General features: G+C 37.0%; 1 protein-coding gene across 5 annotated transcripts in view; it reads left to right on the forward strand.

Moving 5' to 3' along the window:
* The window catches only part of trpm6 (transient receptor potential cation channel, subfamily M, member 6), a 166,383-nt gene that overhangs the window by 97,155 nt on the left and 43,860 nt on the right, over positions 1 to 25,368 (forward strand). For 4 of the 5 annotated variants that reach the window (XM_039750707.1, XM_039750706.1, XM_039750708.1 and 1 more), the window contains exons 12-21: positions 1,571 to 1,705; positions 2,665 to 2,718; positions 3,929 to 4,069; positions 10,569 to 10,718; positions 11,019 to 11,299; positions 12,215 to 12,443; positions 13,135 to 13,290; positions 18,309 to 18,452; positions 20,175 to 20,303; positions 24,534 to 24,785. In XM_039750707.1, the coding sequence (XP_039606641.1) occupies positions 1,571 to 1,705; positions 2,665 to 2,718; positions 3,929 to 4,069; positions 10,569 to 10,718; positions 11,019 to 11,299; positions 12,215 to 12,443; positions 13,135 to 13,290; positions 18,309 to 18,452; positions 20,175 to 20,303; positions 24,534 to 24,785 (1,671 nt within the window). The remainder of the gene's footprint in view (positions 1 to 1,570; positions 1,706 to 2,664; positions 2,719 to 3,928; positions 4,070 to 10,568; positions 10,719 to 11,018; positions 11,300 to 12,214; positions 12,444 to 13,134; positions 13,291 to 18,308; positions 18,453 to 20,174; positions 20,304 to 24,533; positions 24,786 to 25,368) is intronic. The other variant, XM_039750710.1, reaches the window with a different exon arrangement.

Here is a 25,368-nt window from a genome sequence, read left to right on the forward strand (position 1 = left end):
CATTGTTACCCTCCCCAGGAGTGATCGACGAACAAAGATCACTCCAAGAGCAAGGTGTGTAATAGTCAGCGAGGTCACAAAGGACCCCAGGGTAACTTCTAAGCAACTGAAGGCTAATGTTCATGATCATGTTCATGAGTCCACCATTAGGAGAACACTGGACAACAATGGTGTGCATGGCAGCGTTGCAAGGAGAAAGCCACTGCAGTTTGCTAAAGATCACGTGGACAAACCAGAAGGCTATTGGAAAAATGTTATGTGGACGAATGAGACCAAAATAGAACTTTTTGGTTTAAATGAAAAGCGTTATGTTTGGAGAAAGGAAAACACTGCATTCCAGCATAAGATCCTTATCCCATCTGTGAAACATGGTGGTGGTAGTATCATGGTTTGGGCCTGTTTTGCTGCAACTTGGCCAGGACGGCTTGCCTTCATTGATGGAACAATGAATTCTGAATTATATCATAGAATTCTAAAGGATAATGTCAGGGCATCTGTCCATGAACTGAATCTCAAGAGAAGGTGGGTCATGCAGCAAGACAACGACCCTAAGCACACAAGTCGTTCTACCAAAGAATGATTAAAGAAGAATAAAGTTAATGTTTTGAAATGGACAAGTCAAAGTCCTGACCTTAATCCAATCGAAATGTTGTGGAAGGACCTGAAGCGAGCAGTTAATAGATAGATAGTTAATGTGAGGGAACTCACCAACATCCCATAGTTGAAGCTGTTCTGTACAGAGGAATGGGCTAAAATTCCTCCAAGCCGGTGTGTAGGAATGATCAAAAGTTACCGGAAACGTTTAGTTGCAGTTATTGCCGCAAAAGGGTGTCACACCAGATACTGAAAGCAAAGGTTCACATACTTTTGAAACTCACAAATATGTAATATTCGATCATTTTCTTTAATAAATAAATGACCATGTATAATATTTTTGTCTCATTTGTTTAACTGGTTTCTCTTTATCTACTTTTAGGACTTGAGTGAAAATCTGATGATGTTTTAGGTCATATTTATGTAGAAATATAGAAAACTATAAAGGGTTCATGTTCACGTTCATGTTATGCTGTATGCTGTAGTTTACTTCGTGAAGGATAAAGAACATATGTATAATATGTGAGGTTACATTTGTAATACTGTTGTGATTGCCATATTACACAAAGGATGTAACAGCACTGAAAAAAAAATGCTAAACTTATTTTATGGCCATGAGTAAAGATTGAAGAAATACTGTTACTTTAAAATATACTAATGCAGAATAAGAAGTGACATAATTAAAATATCAAAATATGAATCTGTCTCTATATTAGGGTGCTTGCTATATTTGGATCATTGCTTTTTATTGTATAAATAATTCAAGTTATAAATATATTATAAATATATTATAAATGATAACATTGTTGATTTCGTTCTTTCATGTCTACTTCTTTAAGGACCAGACTGTTTATTTGGGCACCACAGGACAGTTTAAATTTCAGATGACTTTATTATAAAATAATTTATTTGATTATTTATGGCCTTTTATGCTCTTATTCCAATGTGTAAATCTAGCACTTTTCCCTCCATATAGGCTGGCTCCCTAGAGCAGGCCATGTTGGATGCTCTTGTTATGGATCGAGTTGATTTTGTTAAGTTGTTGATTGAGCACGGAATGAGTATGCATCGATTTCTGACTATTAGCCGCTTGGAGGAGTTATATAACACAGTAAGTATCTTTACTTCTTTCACAAAAAGTTATGTTTACTACTGGAGTTTAAACAATTTTTTCTTAGAAAATTTAGTAACGAACATTAACTTGTATTTCAATTATGGTAATAAAGCCCTGTGTCAATATCCACTCATTTGGTAGTTCCTCCCAGCCCATCCATGGTATTTTCTTCTAAGCATGGTGGTTTGACAAGCCACAAAAATTGCCGTGTCCAGATGTGCAAAGCCGATAGAGATCTGTGCACACAGACTCAGGGCTGTCATGGCAGACAAAGGTGCAACTACCAAATACTGACTTCAAAGGACTGAAAACTTATGTGATCAATTACTTTGTGTTTTATAATTGTAATTAATATAGACCACTTTGCAGAAGTCTGTTTTCACTTTGACATTAAAGAGTCTTTTACTGTTAATCAGTGTTAAAAAAGCCAAATGAAATTCTCTGTGATTCAATGTTGTTTAATAATAAAATGTGGAAACATCCAAGGGGTGAATACTTTGTACAGGTACTGTATATGATATTTTCCACACAGTCACATCTTCTGAGTCAAATCAGGAATGTAGACAGCATATTACACCTCAGCAAAGCAGGAAGAAAAGGGCACCAGCCCTCCTGTAGAATCAGAGGCACTGGCTAATTGCATAGCACATGGTATCTGTAATGACATACAGTAGCTATCCTCCTTTTTGGCCACTATATGTGTTTCTAATATGCTTTGGTAAGTTTATTTGGTAATATATTTTATGATTATTTTTGTCATTGCTGTTTTAATTGGCTGATTGGAAAGTTTTGCTCAGTTAAAATTCACTTATTTGTGGCCTGTAGTTTGTTTTGTTGTTCTCTGCTTTTTGCCTTTCCGAGTTATTCCATCAGATTGAGTTTGTATTGATATAATAACATTTAGTTACAAAATAATGCTGATTTTTATTTTACAACCTTCTTTTCTTTGTTTGCAGCGTCAAGGGCCAACTAATCACTTGCTGCATCACCTTGTTCGTGACGTTAAGCAGGTAACAGTGTTAGACAAGACTCAATGGACTTCGCACTGAGACGTTACTGCAAGAACACATTATTCAGAAATTCAGTAAACATGTGCGTGTCAGCATAGCTGATCTAATTAAAGACAGAAAAGCAGGGTGAACTGTAGGTTTGTTACAAAGTTCACATACGTGCAAAATGCAAATAGCAAGCAAAGCTGCTTTTGAACTCAAGGTTGTTCCATATCCTGCTTATTCTTGTTACTAGTTTTGGAAGAACAGTCACAGATTGCATATTTTATAAGTAAGTTACACGATCCCATGCATGTGATTTGACAGATCATACTGTATACTATTATTTAGAAATGTGCAAAATGCCTAACATTCTCTGCTAGTTCTTATACGTTTCTGCTGCAATTCATTATCACTATCATTACAGTACATCACACCAAAGAAATAAAGTTATTCTGAGAATGCTTTCACATTCAAAGAATTATCAGAATACTGATTTCCCAGAATGTCTATTACCTTTGGAATTAAAACAAGACAAGTCTTTCAGCAGTAAATCTAGATTTTGATGGAGCATGCTGTCTTCCGGAAAAATTAAAGCCATTGACTGTCAGTTTTGCAAAATTAATCCTTTATGGCCAAGCCTGGTCCAGTTCCTCCTCTAATTGATTTCAGTATATTAATATGAATGTATGTGAAAAAGATCCCTTTCCTCTCATGTTTTTTTTTATTTTTTTCACCTATACTTTGTAGCTAACGTATCTGAAGGTACTCTTGTGATTTTGATTATTCTTCTGTCAATTAATTAGACAGAATTCTGTTGATTATACTTACTAGACATTAGAACATTAGGACACAGGAGGAGAACAGGCCATTCAGACTAACTCAGGACACCAAGCCTATCTAAATAATTTCTTCAAATCATCAAATTTTGAAGGTCCCTAAAGTCCTACTGTGCACTGTTTCATTCTAGGACAGACTCTTCCCACCCTCTCGTTATTATCTTTTGTTTAAATTACCCTGTGTTTGATCATATTATCTTGTGTTATACTTTTGCTTGCTTTACTTTGTAATGGTGACTACTGTAAAATGTTTCACCTCAGTTTACGATAAAGATTGGCTGATTAACTTATTTTCATAACTCAGTTATATATTTGAAATATGTACTGATATGGGTAATAAAATCCATACAATCTAATTTATAGTTATTAACACTTTTACATTTTTTCTGTAGAGTAACCTCCCTCCTGACTACAAGATTACCTTGATCGACATTGGACTTGTCATTGAGTACCTGATTGGTGGAGCATATCGGAGCAGCTACACTCGTAAAAATTTCAGAGTTTTGTACAATAGCCTCTATAGGCAGCGAAAGGTAAATAAACCTGAAAATTATCCATCCATCCATTATCCAACCCGCTATATCCTAATTACAGGGTCATGGGGGTCTGCTGGAACCAATCCCAGCCAACACAGGGCGCAAGTCAGGAAACAAACCCCGGGCAGGGCGCCAGCCCACTGCAGGGCGCACACACACCCACACACCAAGCACACACTAGGGACAATTTAGGATCGCCAATGCACCTAACCTGCATGTCTACGGACTGTGGGAGGAAACTGGAGCACCCGGAGAAAACCCACGCAAACACGGGGAGAACATGCAAACTCCACGGATGGAAACCTGAAAATTATGCTGAAAATATTCCTCATAAACATTCCATGCAATACCTATGTTATTTTAGTCATAGAAAGACATGTTGATGTAATAGGTGGTGCTGCTGCTTCATGGACCTAGTGTACAGGGTTTAGATCTCATGTCTGGGTATTTGCTGTGTGGAGTATGCATGGTTTCCCTGTGTCTGAGTGAATTTTGCTTTATGTGCTCTATTTTTCCTTCCATATTCCCAATGGCATGCAGGTTGGGCTAACTGGTGTGTAAGTGAGTCCCGCAATAGACTGGCATCTTCTCCTGTGCTGTTTCCTGCCCTGTGCCCAATGCTGCTGAGATAAGGCCAGCCTCTGTAGACCCCAAACTGAATTATGCATGGCTGTGAATATTATGTTATTTCAGTTCCATAGTAAATCAGGACATATAAAGTTAAGTAAAATGTATTAGTTATGATAACTTAGAAAAATTACCAGATTTTCATATTTACCTCAGAAGGTAATTCATTTTAGGTAGTAAATTTGATCTTTTTTTCCTTAGGTACTTAATTTTATCTGATAAGGTACTTAACTGGAGGTACTTATCTATATATATAATTCACTAAGGGCACGCAAGACACTAAGCGCAAGCAAGACACTGAGGGCACACAAGACAGTGAGTGCAAGCAAGACAGAGCCCCACCCACCAACTCTAAGACCATGGGATACGTTTGACAGAGCCCCACCCGCCAACTCTAAACCTCCTACCACGTCATGGGATACGCACGACAGAGCCACGCATGCCAACTGTAACCATCCTCCCGAGTCCAGCGTCGCTCTTGAGGCACGCAACAACTCACCAAACACAGCCTCAGTCGCTTTCGTCTGTGCAAAAGTCCACATGCATCTCTGAGCCACGTTGACTTTACACCACACGCAAGACAGAGAGCAACGATCGCCAACTCACAGAGCCCCACCCGCCAACTCTAACTAAGGGCAAGCAAGACAGAGAGCACATGCATGACAGAGAGCCACGCCCGCCAACTCACAGAGCCCCGCCCACCAACTCTAAGACCATGGGATACACACGCATTTAGTGTATAAATGGATATAAATAATTGCATGTAAATGATTCGCCAAAATCTGTTGTATGTAAACGGTACTGTTTAAAACGTTATTGAAAACCTGGTTTCCACGTCTACCTGTATTAGTTTAAATCGCACTTTTACCACTCGCAATAGGGCAGACGCGCTGACTTATCGTGTCAACTGGGCAACACAGTGAATGCGGCGTCTATCTATATATGTCTATGTTTTCCGTAGCCTGCTACAGGAAGGTACTGTTGGCCATTGGCATTAGTTTCGCTCCTTGCTATTTTCATTTTACTGCGACGGTGGTTTCCTAAGCGTCTGTTATACTGAATTCCTTTCTCACCGTTTTCAGTTCCTATTCTTACACAGCCATATGCTACGGCGAGCTTCGGCTAGTTCTCAGATATTTCTTATTTGTCAATCGACCAACTTACAAGGTTGTTCGCAGTCTGCTCTGGGAAGAACTCAGGAACAAATCCTAAATGATACGCCATTCCTTTGGTGGCACACATTCGCGCATGCCAGCATTCACTTTTACCAGTGTGGTTTCAGCAATCAACCTAACATGCACACTTTTGGATGACGAGGGAAAACCAAATTATGCAGAAAAGATCTCTTGTATAAAAATGAAAAGTGCGTAATCTCAATTCAGACAATATCCAAAGTAGTAATTGAACCCTGGGGAAGTGATGAAGAGCAGTGCTTTCGTTTAGTGACTACATTCAATTCAGTTTATTCTTATAGAGTGCTAATACTGTCTCATTCCCTAGTTACAAGTAACAGCTTGGCCAAGGCACCAGTGGCAAAAGTCGCTGAAAAAGGGTGCAGAAATGACAGATTTATTGCAAAATAGTTGGAAACAGCTGCTAAAAATGTGGGGGACACTTTTTTAAAAAAAATAAAGACCTTTTACATTAAGACCAGCATGGCCAGGAACACGTATGCTGTACTAAGGTAATATTTTTTTAGACTGGATTGATCAGAAGTCTAACCTCACAATTTGTGGAAGCAGGTTCTCCAAAAGCACTTCTGTGAGTACAATACAATACAATACAGTTTATTTTTGTATAGCCCAAAATCACACAGGAAGTGCTGCAATGGGCTTTAACAGGCCCTGCCTTTTGACAGCCCCCCAGCCTTGACTCTCTGAGAAGACAAGGAAAAACTCCCAATAAAACCTTGTAGGGAAAAATGGAAGAAACCTCGGGAAAGGCAGTTCAAAGAGAGACCCTTTCCAGGTAGGTTGGGCGTGCAGTGGGTGTCAAAAGTAGGGGGTCAATACAATACAATATACAGAACAGAACAATTCCTTAAGACAACATAATAATACAAATTTTAGAAGTACGGTTTAACAGTAGATGATATGACATAATTAGGTTTGGATATTTTAAGAGTCCTGGAGACCTCATCCATCTAGCTGCCTCCCCATTTGGCCATGCCACGGCTGAAACGTTGCTCCGATGAAAGGACCCTCTTTCCCATGATTCCTGTGATCCTCCATCAGGGATGACTTTACCATAGGCAGGCAAACAACTTGGCACGTGGGCCGTGGCACCAATGGCCACATTTGGGTACCGAGAAAAGAAACAGAATAGGTGAGGGTTAGTATTCAAATATAATTATCATGTTACTTATGTTATAGTGCTAATGACTAACAATAGAGATGCAGTATGTACAGTTAATCGGCAGCTCTAGTCAGGAGTGTCTGCATGTATAAAGTTGAGATACTGTCTACTGAAAAAAATTTAAATTGAATTGTCTTGATCTTTATCAACACAAAAACGAAAACAAAAGAAAAAAAAAAACAACAGAAAAAGGAGCTTCAATCTGCAGTAGAATTTTTTAAAAATGTTTTAACTTGTTCAAAGATTCTAGAAAAAGATTCCAAATACTTTGGCTGAAGATGGTGTGTGAAAAGTTCCTTATAAACTTCACCTGCAACCTTATCTAATGCAGTTATTCAGTTTCAGCTACACTTGTTTTTTGATACTGAATTATCTTTGAGATGCCAAAGATTTGCAGGCTGCAGATTTCAACTCCCACCACTATCCATCATCATTATTAAGTCTTTGTTAAAAATCTGAGCTTGCTATTATTTTAAAACTTTAGTTTGATACAACTTAGTGCTGCTCCCTCACTGATCAGTCATCATGGGTTCAAACCCTACAACCTCTCTGTGTGGAGTTTGCATGATCTCTCCATGATGAACTGGCACCCCACCATGACTTATGTTTTACACCGTCAGCTAGTAGGATAGGCAGTAGCCTTGCATCACCCTGAATGGAACGGAGCAGGCTTCAGTGTTATATTATGTAGTGTGAGGTTCTTCATTAATGCTAATTGAACTTTATGGCTTCTGTTCTTAGCAATTGAATTATCTGTTTACCAGGCTCTCTTCACGCCTAAAAACCTTCTACCAATTCTGTTTATCAGCTCTTATCATTCTGTATGAATGTAGCTGTTCTCTATTATAGGTCCTTCTTAATATTTATTTCTTGGACAATTCCAATCCATGTGGGTTGCTTGTTGTTGTTTTGTGGAACTGAATTGTATTCTTTTGTGATTTGTTTGTCTGCCCTGTTAAATGTGTAAACACATGTTTTTTGATATGTGGCCACCTGTGGATAAAGGTTGTCATCCAGTAGGTAGTGTTGGACTTTCTATGCTTCTCCCTGAACACTTCACTCATATGCACTGTTACCAGACTGATGATATTTCTGTGCAGTGCCACATTTGATATATACAAGTTCATGCTACACTTTACTGGACATGATTTGGGAGACTAGGGCTACAGTGGAGTGGGCAATGTCAGCCATCTAACCTTGTATGAAATGCCTGCCTTATCTAATGGAATCAAATAAAGCAAGGTGTTGTGCTAGTGCAATAGTAATGGCCTTTAGCACATTTTAAAAACCTTTAGTTTAAAATTTGTATGTTAAATTAACCATGCATTTGACTTTCAAACCAAAAACATTTGTTCTAACACATAGCAAGAATCTGGTAAACTTCGTGATCTGAACGTCAATTACAGTAAACTGGCATGCCTGAATCAGTAAAAGTAACCTTGTATCCTGAGATTATCATTCTACATTTTAATAGAAAATATCTGGATTTATTTGACCTTGACATATTTATCCATTTATCTATTTCCTGGACCCTTTTATTTCAATCAAGGGATGTAAAGCAGTGGTACTTTCTTCAGCTCCTCTAGTAAAAGTTTTCTATAAAGAGAAAATATTCTGCGACCTTTATTCTAGTTTTATGATTTAAACATAGTACTCACTAAGTCTCAGGCTTACCCATGAAATGAAAAAACACACAGCAATTGTTCAATATTTGGTACAGATTTCCAAACATCCAGTTGTACATGTCAGTTGTGCCAAGACTAATCTTATTATTCACAGAAAAAACAGTCTGGCTGGTTTTAGGTGTTGCCCCATAACAACAGTCGGAATTAGTTTTCTATTTTTGGACTACTTAGTTGTTTTTATTAGCATAATAAACTATACACCAGGATATTGCCTTTGATTTTTGTACACTTACTAATCTCACATTTTCAAATGTAATTTTGTTTAATTTCTAGTGCAGTTGGACTGAAACCCAATGCACATCATTGTATATTATTTGTATATCATTATAGTAACTGTCTATGTCAGTTATTAGAGGAATGGGGCAGGAACCAGGTACAAAGCAATTGTTTTGGAATTTAAAATTGATTTGATTCGATACATTACTCCATGAATATGTATTATTGAGGTAAAATTTTGAACATTTTTTTTTTAACGATATTTAAATGAAACTTGTATCTGCTATAGACTGGCATCCTGTCCAGAAGTACTTCCTGCTTTGTGTCAGTGTTGCCAGAACAGCATTCAGCTCCCTGCACCTTCAGTATGTTCAGAATATACTGTAGATGGAGTGATACTTTATTTTTTGCGCTGCAGTGGACTGCCTTTAAGGACCTGGGCTGTTTATAATGGTAGTTTGTAAGTTCTGCTCTTGTTCATAAGAGTTTCCTAACAGTACATCATAAGGATAAAGATGTTGGGATAAATTTTTTTGGGATAAATTAATTTTGTTTGTTTCTATGTGTCATTTACTTTTTATTAATCAGATCAAAAACATAACACCTTGTGTGGCTTAAAAATTAACACATGGAAATAAATGCTTTCCAGGAAAATGAAAAAGTGGTTTAATCAAAACAGATTCATTATTATACAAATAATGTTCTTTTCATTGAGTTTGTAGATTTCTTCCTCAATAATAGACATTTATATTAGGTTAACAATAAGAACGGTTGTAAGGAAATCCTGAATAAAACAGTCCCAAAATATGATAAAGTAAAGGGTTTATTATGCTAGAAATAGTAACATATGGGAGGTGTGGGAATATTGGAAACCAAGGTAAATATGAATAGGAAAACAACAAAGCCTAAAGCCCCTCTGGGCATACGTAGACACAGATACTGTCTCCCTTGTATTGAGGTTTGTCTCCACACCTTTTCCCTTAGGTTCACACCTTCTGTTCTTTCTCCTTCGTCTGGCCTTTCTTCCACTTGCCTGGTGAACCCTTGCTGATAGCAGTCTTCCAAGTTCACCTCTATAATTATTGGAAGGAGCTCAAAGTGCACATCAAGAATGGCTTATGGTGCCAGGAATGTAGCGTACCCCTAGTGGCCCAGGTGTTCCTGTAACTCTGGTTTCCAAGTCCCTCTTAAAGAATGAGGCTAACCTTGGTTTACCTGTACCTCACAAAATAGCAGGAGGCTCTGCACATGGGAGACATTTAATATTTCTCTCCACAAAGTGTCCAGGGAGTTATCATTGCCAGTGCACTCTCCTTCAGCACCTAACTCCTGTCCTCCACTACTCCATTTATATTGCACTTCTGTTCTCTACTGGACCCTATTTTGCAACAGTTATTTTATTTTACACTGTCACAGTTTCAGTTGCTAATCGACTATACCATCAATATACTAGGTAGAGATAACAAATTGTTTTTGCCTGTTGATAATTGTTTTTTGCATTCCAGTTGAATTAGCATTTTAGCTTTAACTTTTGTGATAAGAAATGAGTGGTATTGTCGTGTTAAAATTATTACTGCTAATAATATTTAAATGAATTCCATTCTTAAACACAGAAAGTTGGCCGTCACAGTGTTGTCAGCTTCACCAACAGCATTGCTCATCATTCAACTCATCAGACAACTCAGCGCAACAGCAAACAGGGAAATGAAGAAAACACTTCACATTCACAGTTCATCCGAACAGCTCAGCCTTACAAACGCAAGGTGCTCTTTTTGGTGTTTTATCCTAATCGTATGATTTAATGTTTAACTGAGGAAAATGTGAAATTCAATGAAGGACTTTCACTGACAGTTAATGGGGTATATTTTATTTAGGCTAATTTCTACATTTTAGAAACAAAAATTTAAGTTTGACTTAGATTTTCTTTTTTAAATATGTTCTTATAGTCTCTATTACCCATATTTTAGTGAGGTGATTCCTAAATACCTTGAAATGAAAAGACCCATGATATAAGCAGAACCAAAGATGGTATCTTGAACTGTATGTATGTGTTTTTAATGCAGGAAAAGTCTGTTTCACTCCATAAATCAAGAAAGAAGTCAAAGGAAGAGATGATCTTTTCTGAAGACCACGAAACACCTGGATTCATTTACCCCTATAATGATCTATTTGTATGGGCAGTACTTATGAAACGGCAGAAGATGGCCATGTTCCTTTGGCAACATGGGGAGGAATCAATGGCCAAGGCTGTAGTAGCTAGCAAGCTGTACCGGTCAATGGCACATGAAGCAAAGCAGAGCAGTATGGTCGATGATACTTCTGAAGAGCTAAAGACCTACTCCAGGTAGGTTATATGATTTTTTGTTTTTCTTTTTTATAATTTGCATTTGAAGTATCTTAAAAACAATGACAGATGGGTTAGACTGAACAAAGTTAACAAACCTATTGTCTAATAAAGGATGGCAAAAATGTTGGCATCTTAAAATGGATGTTTGTGCTGTTATCTTGTCTATTATAATTCCACAGTAATTCCTCCAGTAGTAAAAAGGAACTTGTACTAAAAACGGTTTCATATGCATAACAACTATTCATTCTGGATTTTAATATTACTCCTTTTCCTTGACAGCTTTAATCTATCTATCTATCTATCTATCTATCTATCTATCTATCTATCTATCTATCTATCTATCTATCTATCTATCTATCTATCTAAGTCTTGTGGAAAGACTCACATACAAAACAGAGAAAATATACCAACTTCATACAGACAAAAACAGGATTTGAATCCACTCCTCAATCTAGCTGTGAGGCAGTCTAGTTTATATATTTACATTATTTGCTTCATATATAATGGAATGGCTTACTGGAATTACTCTGTTTTTATTTCTTCTATTTGCCATATTTGACTCCAAAAACATAAGGCAATTGCTTAATTATACTTCCTCTTCCATGGCGGGAGTTTCTTGTTTACCAGAAACAAAGCTCCACTAAAATGAAAAATGCATATCTTTAACTTGAATCATATATGAATTTGAGAAAAGTTAATCTGTCAACATTTATATATGCTGTGCATTTCAAGAATATTTTAAAAATCTGATCATTATGGGTGCTGTTTTTGTACATTTTCTTAAACATGATTCTCAAATAGATTCTGTTTGGTCCTCTTCTTGCTTACTTAAATTAATAGCAAATGTCTTTTCAGGCAAAATGAAATCCACAATTTACAAAGTTAAAATTATTACCTCTGCATGTTTATTAGGGAATTTGGACAACTTGCAGTGGACCTTTTAGAAAATGCCTTTAGGCAGAATGAAAGAATGGCCATGAAGCTTTTGACATATGAGCTGAAAAACTGGAGTAACTCCACCTGCTTGAAGTTGGCAGTTTCATCTGGACTGAGGTCTTTTGTATCTCACACCTGCACACAGATGCTTCTCACAGATATGTGGATGGGCCGCCTAAATATGCGGAAAAACTCCTGGTTTAAGGTGAATTCTGACTACTTCCTTATCATACATTTATTGGAGTTTTTAAAACCAGGTATAAAAAGAATTTGTATGTGCCTTAACATTACAAAGTCCAGCAACGTCTGTTGCTAAAATAAAACAGAGAACACAGGCTGGTGGCAAATATTGGCTCCAGATATAAAAGTCTCTGAATGGCAATGCTAGATGATACAGATTTTAGTCAACACTATTTGTTTTCTCTCTTCTCAAATTATACATTAGTTTATATAAATTCAAAACTTTTTTTATGAAAGTCATGTAAACAAAAATAATTTAAATAATTTAATATATTTTTTTTAATTTTAAAGGCTTTGAAATACTACATCGAATCTAATTTTCACATACTAAGGAAATAATAAACATCTTAATCCAGTTTTGTGATTTTCATTTAATAACATTCAATCTACGCACCTTGTTTCGGGTAACAAGGCACTAGCAATACAAGTGCTCAGAGTCTACAAGGTACAATACTATTGTTTGTACTTGGAAATGCAACTAACATTTAAAGTAATTAAACATCTGATAATTTCTAACACAAATTAAGAAGTCAGGTAAAATTGCCAATTAATGGGGGTAACAGAATGTTAGCATTTGAATATGAAACACAAAGGAGGGCTTATCAGAATGTATGTTTTTCTATTAATTCTGTGTCTTTTTCAAATTTATTTTTTAGGTTATCCTAAGTATTCTTTTACCACCCACAATTTTAATGCTGGAATTCAAGAGCAAGGCTGAAATGTCTCATATTCCACAGTCTCAGGAGTACCACCAGTTTAACTGGCACTCTGAAGATCAAAACCTCAGCAGTGGCAAAGATGAGCTCCCATCGGTAATTTTAAAAAATATATTTCTTATACCAGCTTTTTAGGAAAAGTTTCCATCCTGAATGTTGGATTACAAAGTATATACCGTCTTAGGTTACTCATCATTTGTTTTCTTACACAATGCAATACACTTTTTTATTGTGTTCTAAAGAGTAATTTCACTTTTAGGCATACTGCTGCCACATATTTGTTACTAGTGGTATTATCATGTGTACAGCGCATAGCTACATTCTTACTTGCATGTCAGACTAACATGCAACAAGTTGCCATGTAACACACGTTTTACACTGTAAAAAATGTTTAGTCAGTTTAACCTACAAAATATACTGCATGTGGTAACAAGTATTTTATCTGAATTTTTTCAAGTCAAATAAGTTATTTGGTTGAAGTTAAATAACTGAGTTGAAACAACCAACTGTTTTCCTATAGAAAGATTTGCATTTGGTCTATCCTGATTTTCCTTTATAAATGCAAACCTGAATTTTCTCTGTGATGCAGCCTTATATTTAGGTTTAACTCCAGCATAAATGTTTAACGTATAATAATAATAATAATAATAATAATAATAGTAATAATAATAAGTTTTATTTATGTAGCACCTTTCATACACTCAAGGACACTTTACAATTCAATAAACACATTAACAAGACAGTAGAAATTACATACAAGAAAATGAATAATACTCATTGAAGAGATGTGTTTTTAACAGGAGTTTGAAATGAATAATAGATTTTTCCTTGTGATGGCTGGGAGGAAGAGCATTCCAAATTTTAGGGGCTATCACACTGAAAGCTCTCCCACCCATAGTTACTAACCTGTATTTAGGTACAATAAGTAAGTTAGTGTCTGATGATCTTAATGCACGGGCAGGAGTTTAAGGAAGCAGCAACCCAGGCAGATAATAAAGGGCTAAACCATGAAGGACTTTAAAGGTAAGAAGAATAATTTTATATTTGATTCTTGAAGAAACTGGTAACTAATGCAAATCATAAAAGACAGGAGTGATGTGAGCAGATTGTTTAGTGTGTGTAATTAAACGAGCAGTAGAATTCTGAACATATTGTAATCTATTGTTATACTTAGTCAGTAGGCCATAAAACAAAATATTGCAATAGTCCAGATGGGTAGTGATGAAAGCATGAATCAATGTTTCAGTATCCTTCACACTGAGGAAAGAATGTAGATGAGCAATGTTGTGAAGATGAAAAAAAGCTGTCTGTACTGTTGAGCTAATGTGTGGTTGAAAAGTAAGAAGCTGACACACAAATTACAGACTAATGCTGAGGGTTCAAGCAGGATATCATTAACGTCAATTTTTAACCCAAGAAGGGTAGAGACGACAGATTTGGTACCAACTAACAAGATTTCTGTTTTATCAGGATTAAGTCATAAAAAATAATCTGTCATCCAATGATTGATTTCCCAAATGCAATCAGTAAGTACAACAGGTGACGATGCAGTTGCAAGTTGTGTGTCATCGGCACAGCAGTGGAAGCTTAGACCATACCGACGAATAATGTCACCTAAAGGGAGCACCCTTGAAGGATACCTAGTGTGAGTAAAGTAGTGGCAGATTTGTGTTTCCTAATGAAGACATAATACTGGCGATATCTGAGGTACGATATGAACCAAGAAAGAGCAGCACCAGATATACCAATAGCTGAAAGTCGGGACTGTAAAATGTCATGGTTAACTGTATTAAATGCTGCGCTTAAGTCAAGGAGAACTAGAATTGCGGCCATCCCAGAATCTATGGTTATAAGTAAGTCATTGGTTACCTTAAGTAAAGCAGTTGTAGTACTGTGTAGGGCTCTGAATCCAGACTGAAAGGCTCAAGCAAGTCATGCAAGTTTAAATAATCATTACGTTGAGCAGCAACAGCCTTTTGAAATTCTTAACTGGATTTACTCAAATTTTTCATTTCATGTGGTAACATAAAACTAAGTATCTGAAAAGTTCAAAATTTGTTTGATTCAAAAAACAGCAATAATGAAAATACATTCTTTTCAGATTAATGTTATTTTATTAAGGCAGGGCACATTTGACATTAACATAATATGTCTATTTTCTATTTGCCAAGAAAAGTGTACAATAATACAGGATCACTTGTGGTACAAAGTACAACACAAAGGACTTGTGGTTATTAGTAAAATTAGTAACACTTAATTTTATCACATAAAACATGTGCTGTGATCTTCTCAATTATTATGATAAAAACTGACGAAACTTTGATGAAGTTTGTTGTCATGTGTTGAAAAGAGTTTGGACATTTCTGGTTTGTTCAGAGTAAATAAATCAGGGTAAACCCACATGACCTTGTTTTATGTTGAATAAACCTCCAAATAAACCTGTTTATGCATGAAGCCACTGGAAAGGCAGGTTATTCCAAAGCGTAGGAGCAACAGCTGAAAAAGCTCTGTCTCCTCTAGACTTCAACTGAGATCTTGGAACTACGAGGAGTATCTTGGAACTACGAAGAGTAGTTATCCAGATGACCTCAGTGCTCAGTGCCAAGTGGGGATAAAGGAAATCACAGATGTATTTTGGAGCAAGACCATTCAAGGCTTTAAAAACAAATAACAAAATTAAATTTTAAAATCAATATGACATCTCACCGGTAGCCAGTGGAGAGAGGCTAGTACAGGGGAGATGTGATCCTTTTTTCTAGACCCAATTAAAAATCTAGCTGTTGCATTTTGAACCAGTTTAAGGCCCGCCAGCAGAGATTTGGGCAATCCCACATATAAGGAATTAAAATAGTCTAGCTGATATGTGATAAAGGCATGAATGACTGTCTACAAGTCCTTCAGTGAAAGAAAAGATTTTAGTTTTGAAATTTGCCTCAGTAAAAACTGGACTTTACTACCGAAAAAATTATTTTTAATAATCATTATAGCATTTTCAAACACAGCTACTTGTGAGGTGCCATGTTAATACATAATCCTCTGTGCAACTGCCCCTGCTGCATACGCTTTCTGCAGTCCATGACTGAAATAAGTGGATTGCAGATTTGTCTATGATCTTTATCACATGTTGTGAAACACTGAGTGATTGTAAGTCTAACATTTTTTCAACAATTATTAATGTCAATTACAGCTCCTGAAGATTGTGTTCTGAGGTGAAAAGGATATGATAAGTGAAACCAAGCCCCGGGGCTAAAATGTTACAGCAGATGGAGATGAGCTGGTCTCATTTTAAAATGGTCTAATCTCACAAAAATAACTAAATAAATTTGCTTTTTTACCTTCCTAAAATAACAGGGATACACAGTTTTGCAATATAGAGTCTCAAGACGCTAATCAATACTCGATAACATTCTTGGATTGTGTTTTCATGTTTGGACTGATGTTTAATGTTTCATATTTGCAATGTAATATTGGCCAACTTTCATTTCTCAATAAATACATTTCAGTTATACTAATTTGTAAATATGTATTTTTTTCAGAAATTATTATTTTTTGTTTGTGACAATAAGAACCATAATTAAAATATACCCCATTAACTGGAAAACAAATCAGAACCATGTATTTTTTTCTAGAAAACTGGAATGTACCCACCAGTCATTTTAATTTACAAAACTAGAGGGCTTTGCCCCCTGCTCGCTTCGCTCGCCAACCCCTGTGTTTGGGTAATCAGATATACAATTTAATTTTTTTTCTTTGGAATTGTTTCAATTTCATTATTTGCACTTTTATTTTAAAGCTTCATTAAAAACAATATTTTTTGGAGACACATTGTGACAACGCAACGTATAACTGCCTGTGAGTGAATATTGTTTCTGTTTCTGACTTTTTTTATGTTTGTCCCTGTGATGTGATTTATTGTCATAGCAAAAGCTATTCTCACAGTAAATTGTAAACATTTTAATACAAAGGGCATATCATGATCTCCTTTGGTGTGTAATGTTATTCGCGGAATATATACATTACGTTTGTTTTTGCCTGTTAAAATTTGCATCGCTTCTCCGTAATCATAAATATACACCTGACTGAATTGTGTAGTCTTTGAAATTCAACTTGTCGTTGCTTTAACTGTTGCGGGACCACAGATTCTCATAGCGTATGGTCTATTGTTGTGTAAATTCACATTTTGGGCATAAGAATGATGCAAATGCGAAAAGACTTTGTTGTCTACTCCTTGCCTTTTATTTCTGATCTCGATTTGTCCTGCTCTTTTTTCAATTACACCTGGTTCTGATAATTAATCACCTTTTGTTTTGTGGTAATGCGATCTTTTCTATCTTTTCTTTGATACTGTAGCGACTGATATGATAAAGTGTCACAAATAGTTTTACTTGAACAATCGCTGACTTCGTAACCCCAAACACAACTTTTTAGCACCCTCTCCAATCCCTCACCCCCCGCGTCTCGCCCCCTTACCGCATCAATCAATACTATTAATACCACGCTATCAGTCTTCCGTGCTGTACTCCGCTCTCCCTCAATCGAACCAAACAGTCACTTAAAACCAAAAAGGCCGCAACCTGGCTGGGATGCTGCAATACTTTCGATTTTTACTGGTTTCATAATCTCTTATCTGCCTTTTTTTCTCTCCAAAGTCTTTGGTTGTCTATTCTCCATATTGTCCTTATATGCTTTATATGTGTTGAGAGCACATGATCTGTGTGAAATCTTTGCTTTTACACGACTGACTGTTTTTTGATGGATGTGCTCTTATATGATATCTGTTGTAAGTAGGGTGTGTCTTGTAAGAATCTCATGTTCGACGTCTCCGTGAGATGGCCCTGGGACAGTCTCTTGGCACCAAGTCTCATGTTTACAGTCCCCATGAGATGCTCCATGGCAAGTCTCTTTTGTCTTGCAGGTCTTTTAAATGTCTTTCGAGAACTTCTGAGAAGATCACGTATCGTTGCCTTGCTTTTGCTTTCCTGGATTTCTTTTTATAATAGAGAGATTGATAATTTAAAAAATACACCATACATTTAAAATGTGTTATTGTTCAGTTATTTTGTTAAACCTTGCACATTTTTAATGTTTTGTCACTTTTTTTTATTTAAATGAAGAGAGACTATGATGCAGAAAAAGGACAAGACAAATCAGAAGACACTCAAGATTTTTCAGCTAGCAGAAGACAAAGAGGACTGCTTTGGACCAGTAAAGTTTATGAATTCTACAATGCTCCCATTGTAAAATTCTGGTTTCATACAGTATGTTTTTTTGGTTGAATCACTTTTTTACATTTTTTTAAGATTTAAGCTGAAAAGAATATAAGAAACTTACCTTTAGAGAGCATTCCACTAGATGTTGTTTGCAGAATTGAATGTATATTTCTTCTTTATATGAAGTCTCAAGTTATACAGGTTAGGTTGATTGGTGATTCTAACTGTATGTGCAGCAGCATTTGTGCTTTGTAATTCACTGGTTGTTGTAAATCATAATCGAAGAAAACTTGTTGACCATTAGGATTTAGGGAATTAACCATGAGATGAAAAGATTTTCTAAGCATGCACAATTACTAGTCAAGGGAGAACAAGGGTCAAACAAGACAGTACGGCTACATCCACAATACATTTTCATTTAAAATTATATTTTTACATTATAATGATCTCTATCCATACTGCCATTTTCACACCATTTACAAAAGTATCCCTATCCACACTGAAATGACTGAAAACACATATGTCATAAGACAGGGGTGTCCAACTCCAGTCATGGTGGGCCGCAGTGGCTGTAGGCTTTCATTCTAACCATCTTTTTAATTAGTAAGCCGTTTTTGCTGCTGATTAACTTGTTTTGCCTTTTAATTGACGTGACTCAGACTCCTTAGTTGTTTCATTTTCCTAAATGAGCAGCCAAACTATAATGAGACACAAAACAAGCCGCCACATGACCAGCTAACCTTAAAATAAAGAAAGGTGAAGGTCTCAGTCATGCTGGTCTGCTCAGGTCACCAAAACATGTTGACGGTGGTCTTAGAAGAAATAGGAAATCAACAGCCTGCTGTGGCAGAATGAGAGCAGCAACGAGTCATGATATTCAATAACGGCTTTAATTAACAACAAGAATTGGCTTCACAAGAAACTGGTTTGGCTGGAGTTTGACATTCCAATTTAGCTGGTCATTTGTTGGCTCGTTTCACATCTCATTTCTGTTTGGCTACCATTTAATGAAGAAACTAATCAATTCAGAGGACTGAAGCCTTTAAATCAGGTCTATTAAAATGAAGGGATAAGGAGTTAAATAGCAGTGAAAACTGTTCGCTGATTGGGAGAAAGGGTTAGGATGAAAACCTGCAGCCACTGCGGTCCACCAGGACCAGAGTTGGGCACCCCTGACATAAGACTATTGCCTACACTGGGCATGTGTGTATTAAGCAGAAAAATACCAGAAGGAATTGTGTAGTCAAAAATTCAAAGCCCTGTGAAAATCTGATGCCCTTGTGCTTTATGTGATTTCAAAACTATTGGCGTGCAATCATCCACTGCTGCTCCTAGCTGGTGCTCAGCAGGAGGGACACTACACCTGGAGCGTTAGTGATCTGCATGGGACTTCCCCAACTGTCTCATTTCCTTCTATCAGCACCATTTCTTCTGCAATTCTGACATTCTCCTTCAGCCTCTCTTTTTCCTTCACTTGACTGAATCCCACAGTAAATAGTGCACAAATTCATTCTCGAGGACTAAAACCAAAACTCATGACCCTGCTGAGCTTTCCAGGACTCTTTTGAATCTTAGCTGGTTTTAAGTAACTGTAAATTACGTGTAATACTTTACATCTTTCAGCATCAGGTTAACTCATTTATTGTTTATAGACAGTGCATGCCTCTTCTCTCTTCTATAGTACAGTAAAATGTTTTCTGACATTAGTTTGTCAGTTTACTCTGACTTTGTTTTTGTTTTCCATTAATTGGTTTTCTGTTCTGCTTGCAGATGGCATATTTGGCCTTCTTAATGTTGTTTACCTACACAGTATTAGTAAAAATGGAGCCTCAACCGACGATCCTGGAATGGCTTGTCATAATCTACATTTTTACCACAGCTATTGAGAAAGTGAGAGAGGTAAGAAAGGTCAATTGCTAACTTAATAAGATGGTGGCCTATACCGACCTGCTCTGTTATCCTGAACAACTCAATTACTTTTCCTCTCCAGTAAAATTAAACTATTTTGTCACATGATGATGTCAGTGCTTTAGAAACATACTTACTACAAAAAGTCAAAATAAAGATGTATGTTTTTATACTTTGTAAACTGTGACTAGTGATAGCTTAATGGATAGAGGTTTGGAGGAAGATTATGAGTGTATACAGCACCTAAGCACACCAAGCCATTGATTTACAGAGCCTAGTGTCATAGGATGGTTGTCATTGCCCTGCTCCAGACATAGTGTTGTTTCAGGGAATCTCATAGGTTTGTAAATGTGTGAACAAAGTCAGAAGTTTGTGTGGAAGAAAAATAAGCCACACTATTTTAATTTAATAAAAGGAGGTCTTTAACATTAAAATGCTGAGTACCCAATTAACACAGTGTGCACTGTATGTAGCTTGTAAATCTTCCCCCCACTCTTCTCAAACTGTTTAGTGCATACCAACCAAACGTTTGGTCATGCCTGGTGAATTTTTGGTGACCCGTAGTTAACAAACATTTATCAGCTTTATTGTTTACAGAGATTATTAATTGTCTTATTAGTAACTGGTCCTTAAACTCCAAGATACTCCTTTAACAAAAACAGGATGTTGTATATCTCTGGGTCCACAGTTCTTGAGGCTGATCTTCCAATTAGCTGTGAACCACCCAATCTCACACAGGTGAGATTGCACAGGTGGTGAACCAGCTGAGGGGGGGAAAGGGTGCAGTGATCTGTGGTATCCGGGGTGAACTTCTCCAGGCTGGTGGTAAGGCTGTCCTCCTGGCATTGCAAGCAATCTTTGCTTCCATTTGGGAGACTGGCATCATCCCAACTGACTGGAAAACGGGACTTGTCATCCCTATCAGGAAAGGGAAGGGTGATCGCCTGGATTGTAGCAACTACAGGGGGAAAACACAGCTCTCGGTGCCGGGTAAGGTCCTTGCTAGGGTCATCCTCAGTAGGATCCGTGATCACTTGCTCACCTACCAGCGACTGGAACAGTCTGGTTTTACACCTGAGAAGTCTACCTTCAGCCGCATCCTGGCACTGAGGGCTCTCATGGAGTGCAAATGCGAATATCGGCAAAGTTTCTTTGCAGCCTTTTTCGATTTTCACAAAGCGTTTGACTCAGTTGATCGAGCTGCCCTGTGGAACGCGGGATCCCCTCGAGGTTGCTGGATATCATGGCTGGCCTATACACTGGTACTGTGCAGAGTGGAGGCAGGACCTCTGCATTTTTCCCAATTGATTCTGGGGTTCGTCAGGGTTGTGTTCCTGCTCCTACTCTGCTCAATGCTTATATAGACTGGGTGTTGGGCAAGGTCGTGGGGTCCAGCGGCTGTGGGGCATCTGTTGGTGAAGAAAGATTCACAGATCTTGACTTTGCCGACGATGCTGTGATCTTCATGGAGTCAATGGAGGCTCTGATCAGAACGCTCGAGAGACTGAGTGAGGAGTCTGAGTGTCTAGGCTTGTGAGTGTCCTGGATAAAAACCAAGAAACAGGCCTTTAATGACCACAGCTATCAGCAGTGTGTCTGTTTGTGGAGAGTGTGTTAACCTTGTAGAGAGGTTTACTTACCTTGGCAGTGACATTCATGTCTCTGGTGACTATTCCTGTGAAGTCAGTAGACGGATTGGGAGAGCATGGGATGTTATGAGGTCGCTGGAAAGGGGTGTGTGGCACTCCCAATAGCTATGCAAAAGGACGAAGGTCCAAGTCTTTAGAGTCCTGGTCCTTCCTGTCTTGCTATATGGATGTGAGACATGGACGCTAGCCAGTCTAAGATGAAGACTGGACTCCTTTGGTACTGTGTCTCTCCGGAAAATCCTTGGGTTCCGTTGGTTTGACTTTGTGTCGAATGAGCTGTTGCTCATGGAGTCCCAAATGAGGCACATCAGCATCAGTTACGGCACTACAGCCATGTGGCGCATTTCCCCGAGGGTGATCCGGCTCGTAAGATCCTCATTGTTGGGGACCTGAGTGGCTGGACCAGGCCAAGTTGTCGCCCACGTAACACCTGGCTGCGGCAGATAGAGGATCATTTCCGGAGGGTGGCACTGGACCACGCATCTGCCTGGGTAGCTGCAACTGGGATCCCAAGTTGTTTCGCCGTGTAGTGGGTGTAGCAACACATTGTACCAGTGCATGCTCTCAACTTGACTTGACTTTCACAAAACATTAATGACTGCCTGGGAATATATTTTATAACTATGACATACTAAATAAATACAAATAAAAATACAGATTTAGTTTAAACTTAAAGAAAATAACTAGTATGAGACTATTTAACAAACATGAAACCCAGTTCATTACTTATTGTTGAACAATAACATATATTTTGATAGGATAGGATTTAAAGTTAACAGAGCAGAAGGCCAGCCCTGAATGGACACATCCATCTACATAAATACAATACACACTGATCATATACTCTTCCACATTTGGAGGTTAAACACACAAGACAGCATAGCAATATATAGTAAGATGTGCTGGTATTGATGTAAATGAAGAGGCCTGGGCAATGAAATACTGTATGAAAGCATGTGACGAGCTAATAACTTTGTGGGAGTTTGTTTTTTTGAAACTGGAAGAATTGTGACATTTTTATTGATTATTTTCTGTGCCATCCGTATTTCACAAGGGTATCATAGTAGTGGCTCATCTGCTGCACTTTCAGACGAAAAAAGAGTTGTGTTGATTCATGTAAACCGATTGCTCATACATGTTAGTGATTTAGTCAAGGAGTTTGTCTTGTTTTGTGTTTAAAATAGTAGTGCAGATGACAGATGGGGTACTATCATTTCAGCCAGCAAGAACAAAAAGGTTAACATTTTTAAAAAGACACACAGATATTTCCTTTGGATATTAGTATATACAGTATATTTATAAATGTTGGCAGCCAAAGCTGTTCTTCGCGTGTAAGCTTGACAAGTAGCCTGCAAACTGTTATTTGTTATTTAAATATACTGTTACTTGATGTCTATATATATGAAAAACAAATTTACTAGGCTCACGCTTTAAGTAATTATTGAGATAATCATTCACAGAATGAAACAAGAAAAAAATGAGTAGCTCTTTATAGCATTATTATATTTATTCCTCTTTTCTATTTTATGGTTATGGAAAATCTACCTATCCTGTTAGCACTGAGTGTAACACATCTTAACACATATTTAATTCTCTTCTGTGCTAAATAAATAATGTATACAGTATAAAAATGTTTCAATATTTAACACTTTGCTTAATGTTTTATTTTGTTGTCTTACGTTATGTTTCATTTGCCTTTAAAAACACTTTGGGTTGAGACTCCCTGCAAAAGTTGCTGTATGACATTACGTTTCAGTTAAACTTTAAACTTCCCTCAGGCCACATGTGCTGACTAGAATCATTAGTAAAGTCAATTTACTGAACGTTTAGGAAATTAAAAATGAACAGTGAAGCAGCCATTTGTTAGTTCATACTTAGGGATTTTAATTTACTCAAGGTTAATGACTGTTTTTTAGTTCTGAAGTGCAAAGAAAATTTAATTAACGTCTAATGTAATGCCACGTGCTGCACAGCTGGTATTTACTCTATGTCAACTTGGTGTAAAGGTGCCTGGAGGCCTTTAAACCTTACTCAGCCAGATTATGGCTTCGATTTGGTTATGTATTACCAATAACAAGTGACCATAAAGATGTTATCATAAATGCTTGATACAGTTAAAAGGTTAAGAACACACTGTGCAGAATTCATCTTATCTTTGTAATCTCGAGCTGCTGTGCTTAATTGGATTCTTTCAACATGTAAATGGCAAATATTCTGAATACTTTTAGTTCAGTACTATCTTACTTTTACAATAAATGTAGCCTCAGTGCTTAATAATTTGACTTATTACCTTTTTACTTTTTTATATGATTATGTTCTTAATACCTTACTGAGGTAAAATCCCTACACACAGATTAAATCCGTAACTACAGTAACTGTTTTTATGTTTACAGCTAATTGATGCTTTGTAACAAAAGTAGAATATATTTTATTAAAATAATTCCAAAGGAAGTTAAGGAAATTTTATTCTCAGAATGAAACCACTCACTATAAATCACTTGATATACCTGCTCATTATTACAATATATGTCTATTAATATTCACACATACATTGTTATTGTTTTTTGTCAAGGTTTTTATGTCAGAGCCAGGGAAGTTCAGCCAAAAGATCAAAGTTTGGTTTAATGAATACTGGAACTTCACAGATTCCTTTGCCATAATCCTGTTTGTAATTGGATTTGGTTTACGCTGGCCAGATAAGCCTTTGCGGACAGCTGGAAGGATCATTTACTGCCTGGACATAATTTTCTGGTACGTGAGACTTCTGGATTTGTTTGCGGTCAACCAGCATGCAGGCCCATACCTGACAATGATTGGAAAGATGGTGAGTATTTACACTGCAGTCCACACTTGATTACCTTAGTTTGACAGACAATAACCCTCATATACATCTGTTGGACAATCTACTACCATAAATATTCTGCAGTCATTTTGGAAAACATTTTTACTAAGTCAATTATCATTACAATATTTACTTGCCAAACCTAAACTTCAGGCAATATTAACCTGAGCTACAAAAATTGTAATATTATCAAAAAAATAAGAAAACATCACAGAGCACTTTGCTCCACCACAGTTCAAGATAAACTGGGAACAAACAACACAATATAAAGAAATGAGCATTTTTTTGCTATCTGTGAAAAATAAGGTAATCTGCTCTTGTTAATCAAGAATAATAAGCAATATAACTGCTGATATGGTTAACTAAGCAAGTACATTGCACCACAGCTTGTACTGAGGCTAGCATGACACTTTTATAGAAGGAAAACATCTCAAGCCAATATTAAGTAATATCAAGATAGATCAGCACCCGATTCGACTTGTATTACAGCCTTCAGGCAACCTTTGTGTTTGGGAATACTGCAGTTGCCTTCTTAAATTTAGAGAACATACATGAGTACTACAGA

Source organism: Polypterus senegalus, chromosome 4, assembly GCF_016835505.1.
Source record: "Polypterus senegalus isolate Bchr_013 chromosome 4, ASM1683550v1, whole genome shotgun sequence".
Classification (NCBI taxonomy): Eukaryota; Metazoa; Chordata; class Cladistia; order Polypteriformes; family Polypteridae; genus Polypterus; species Polypterus senegalus.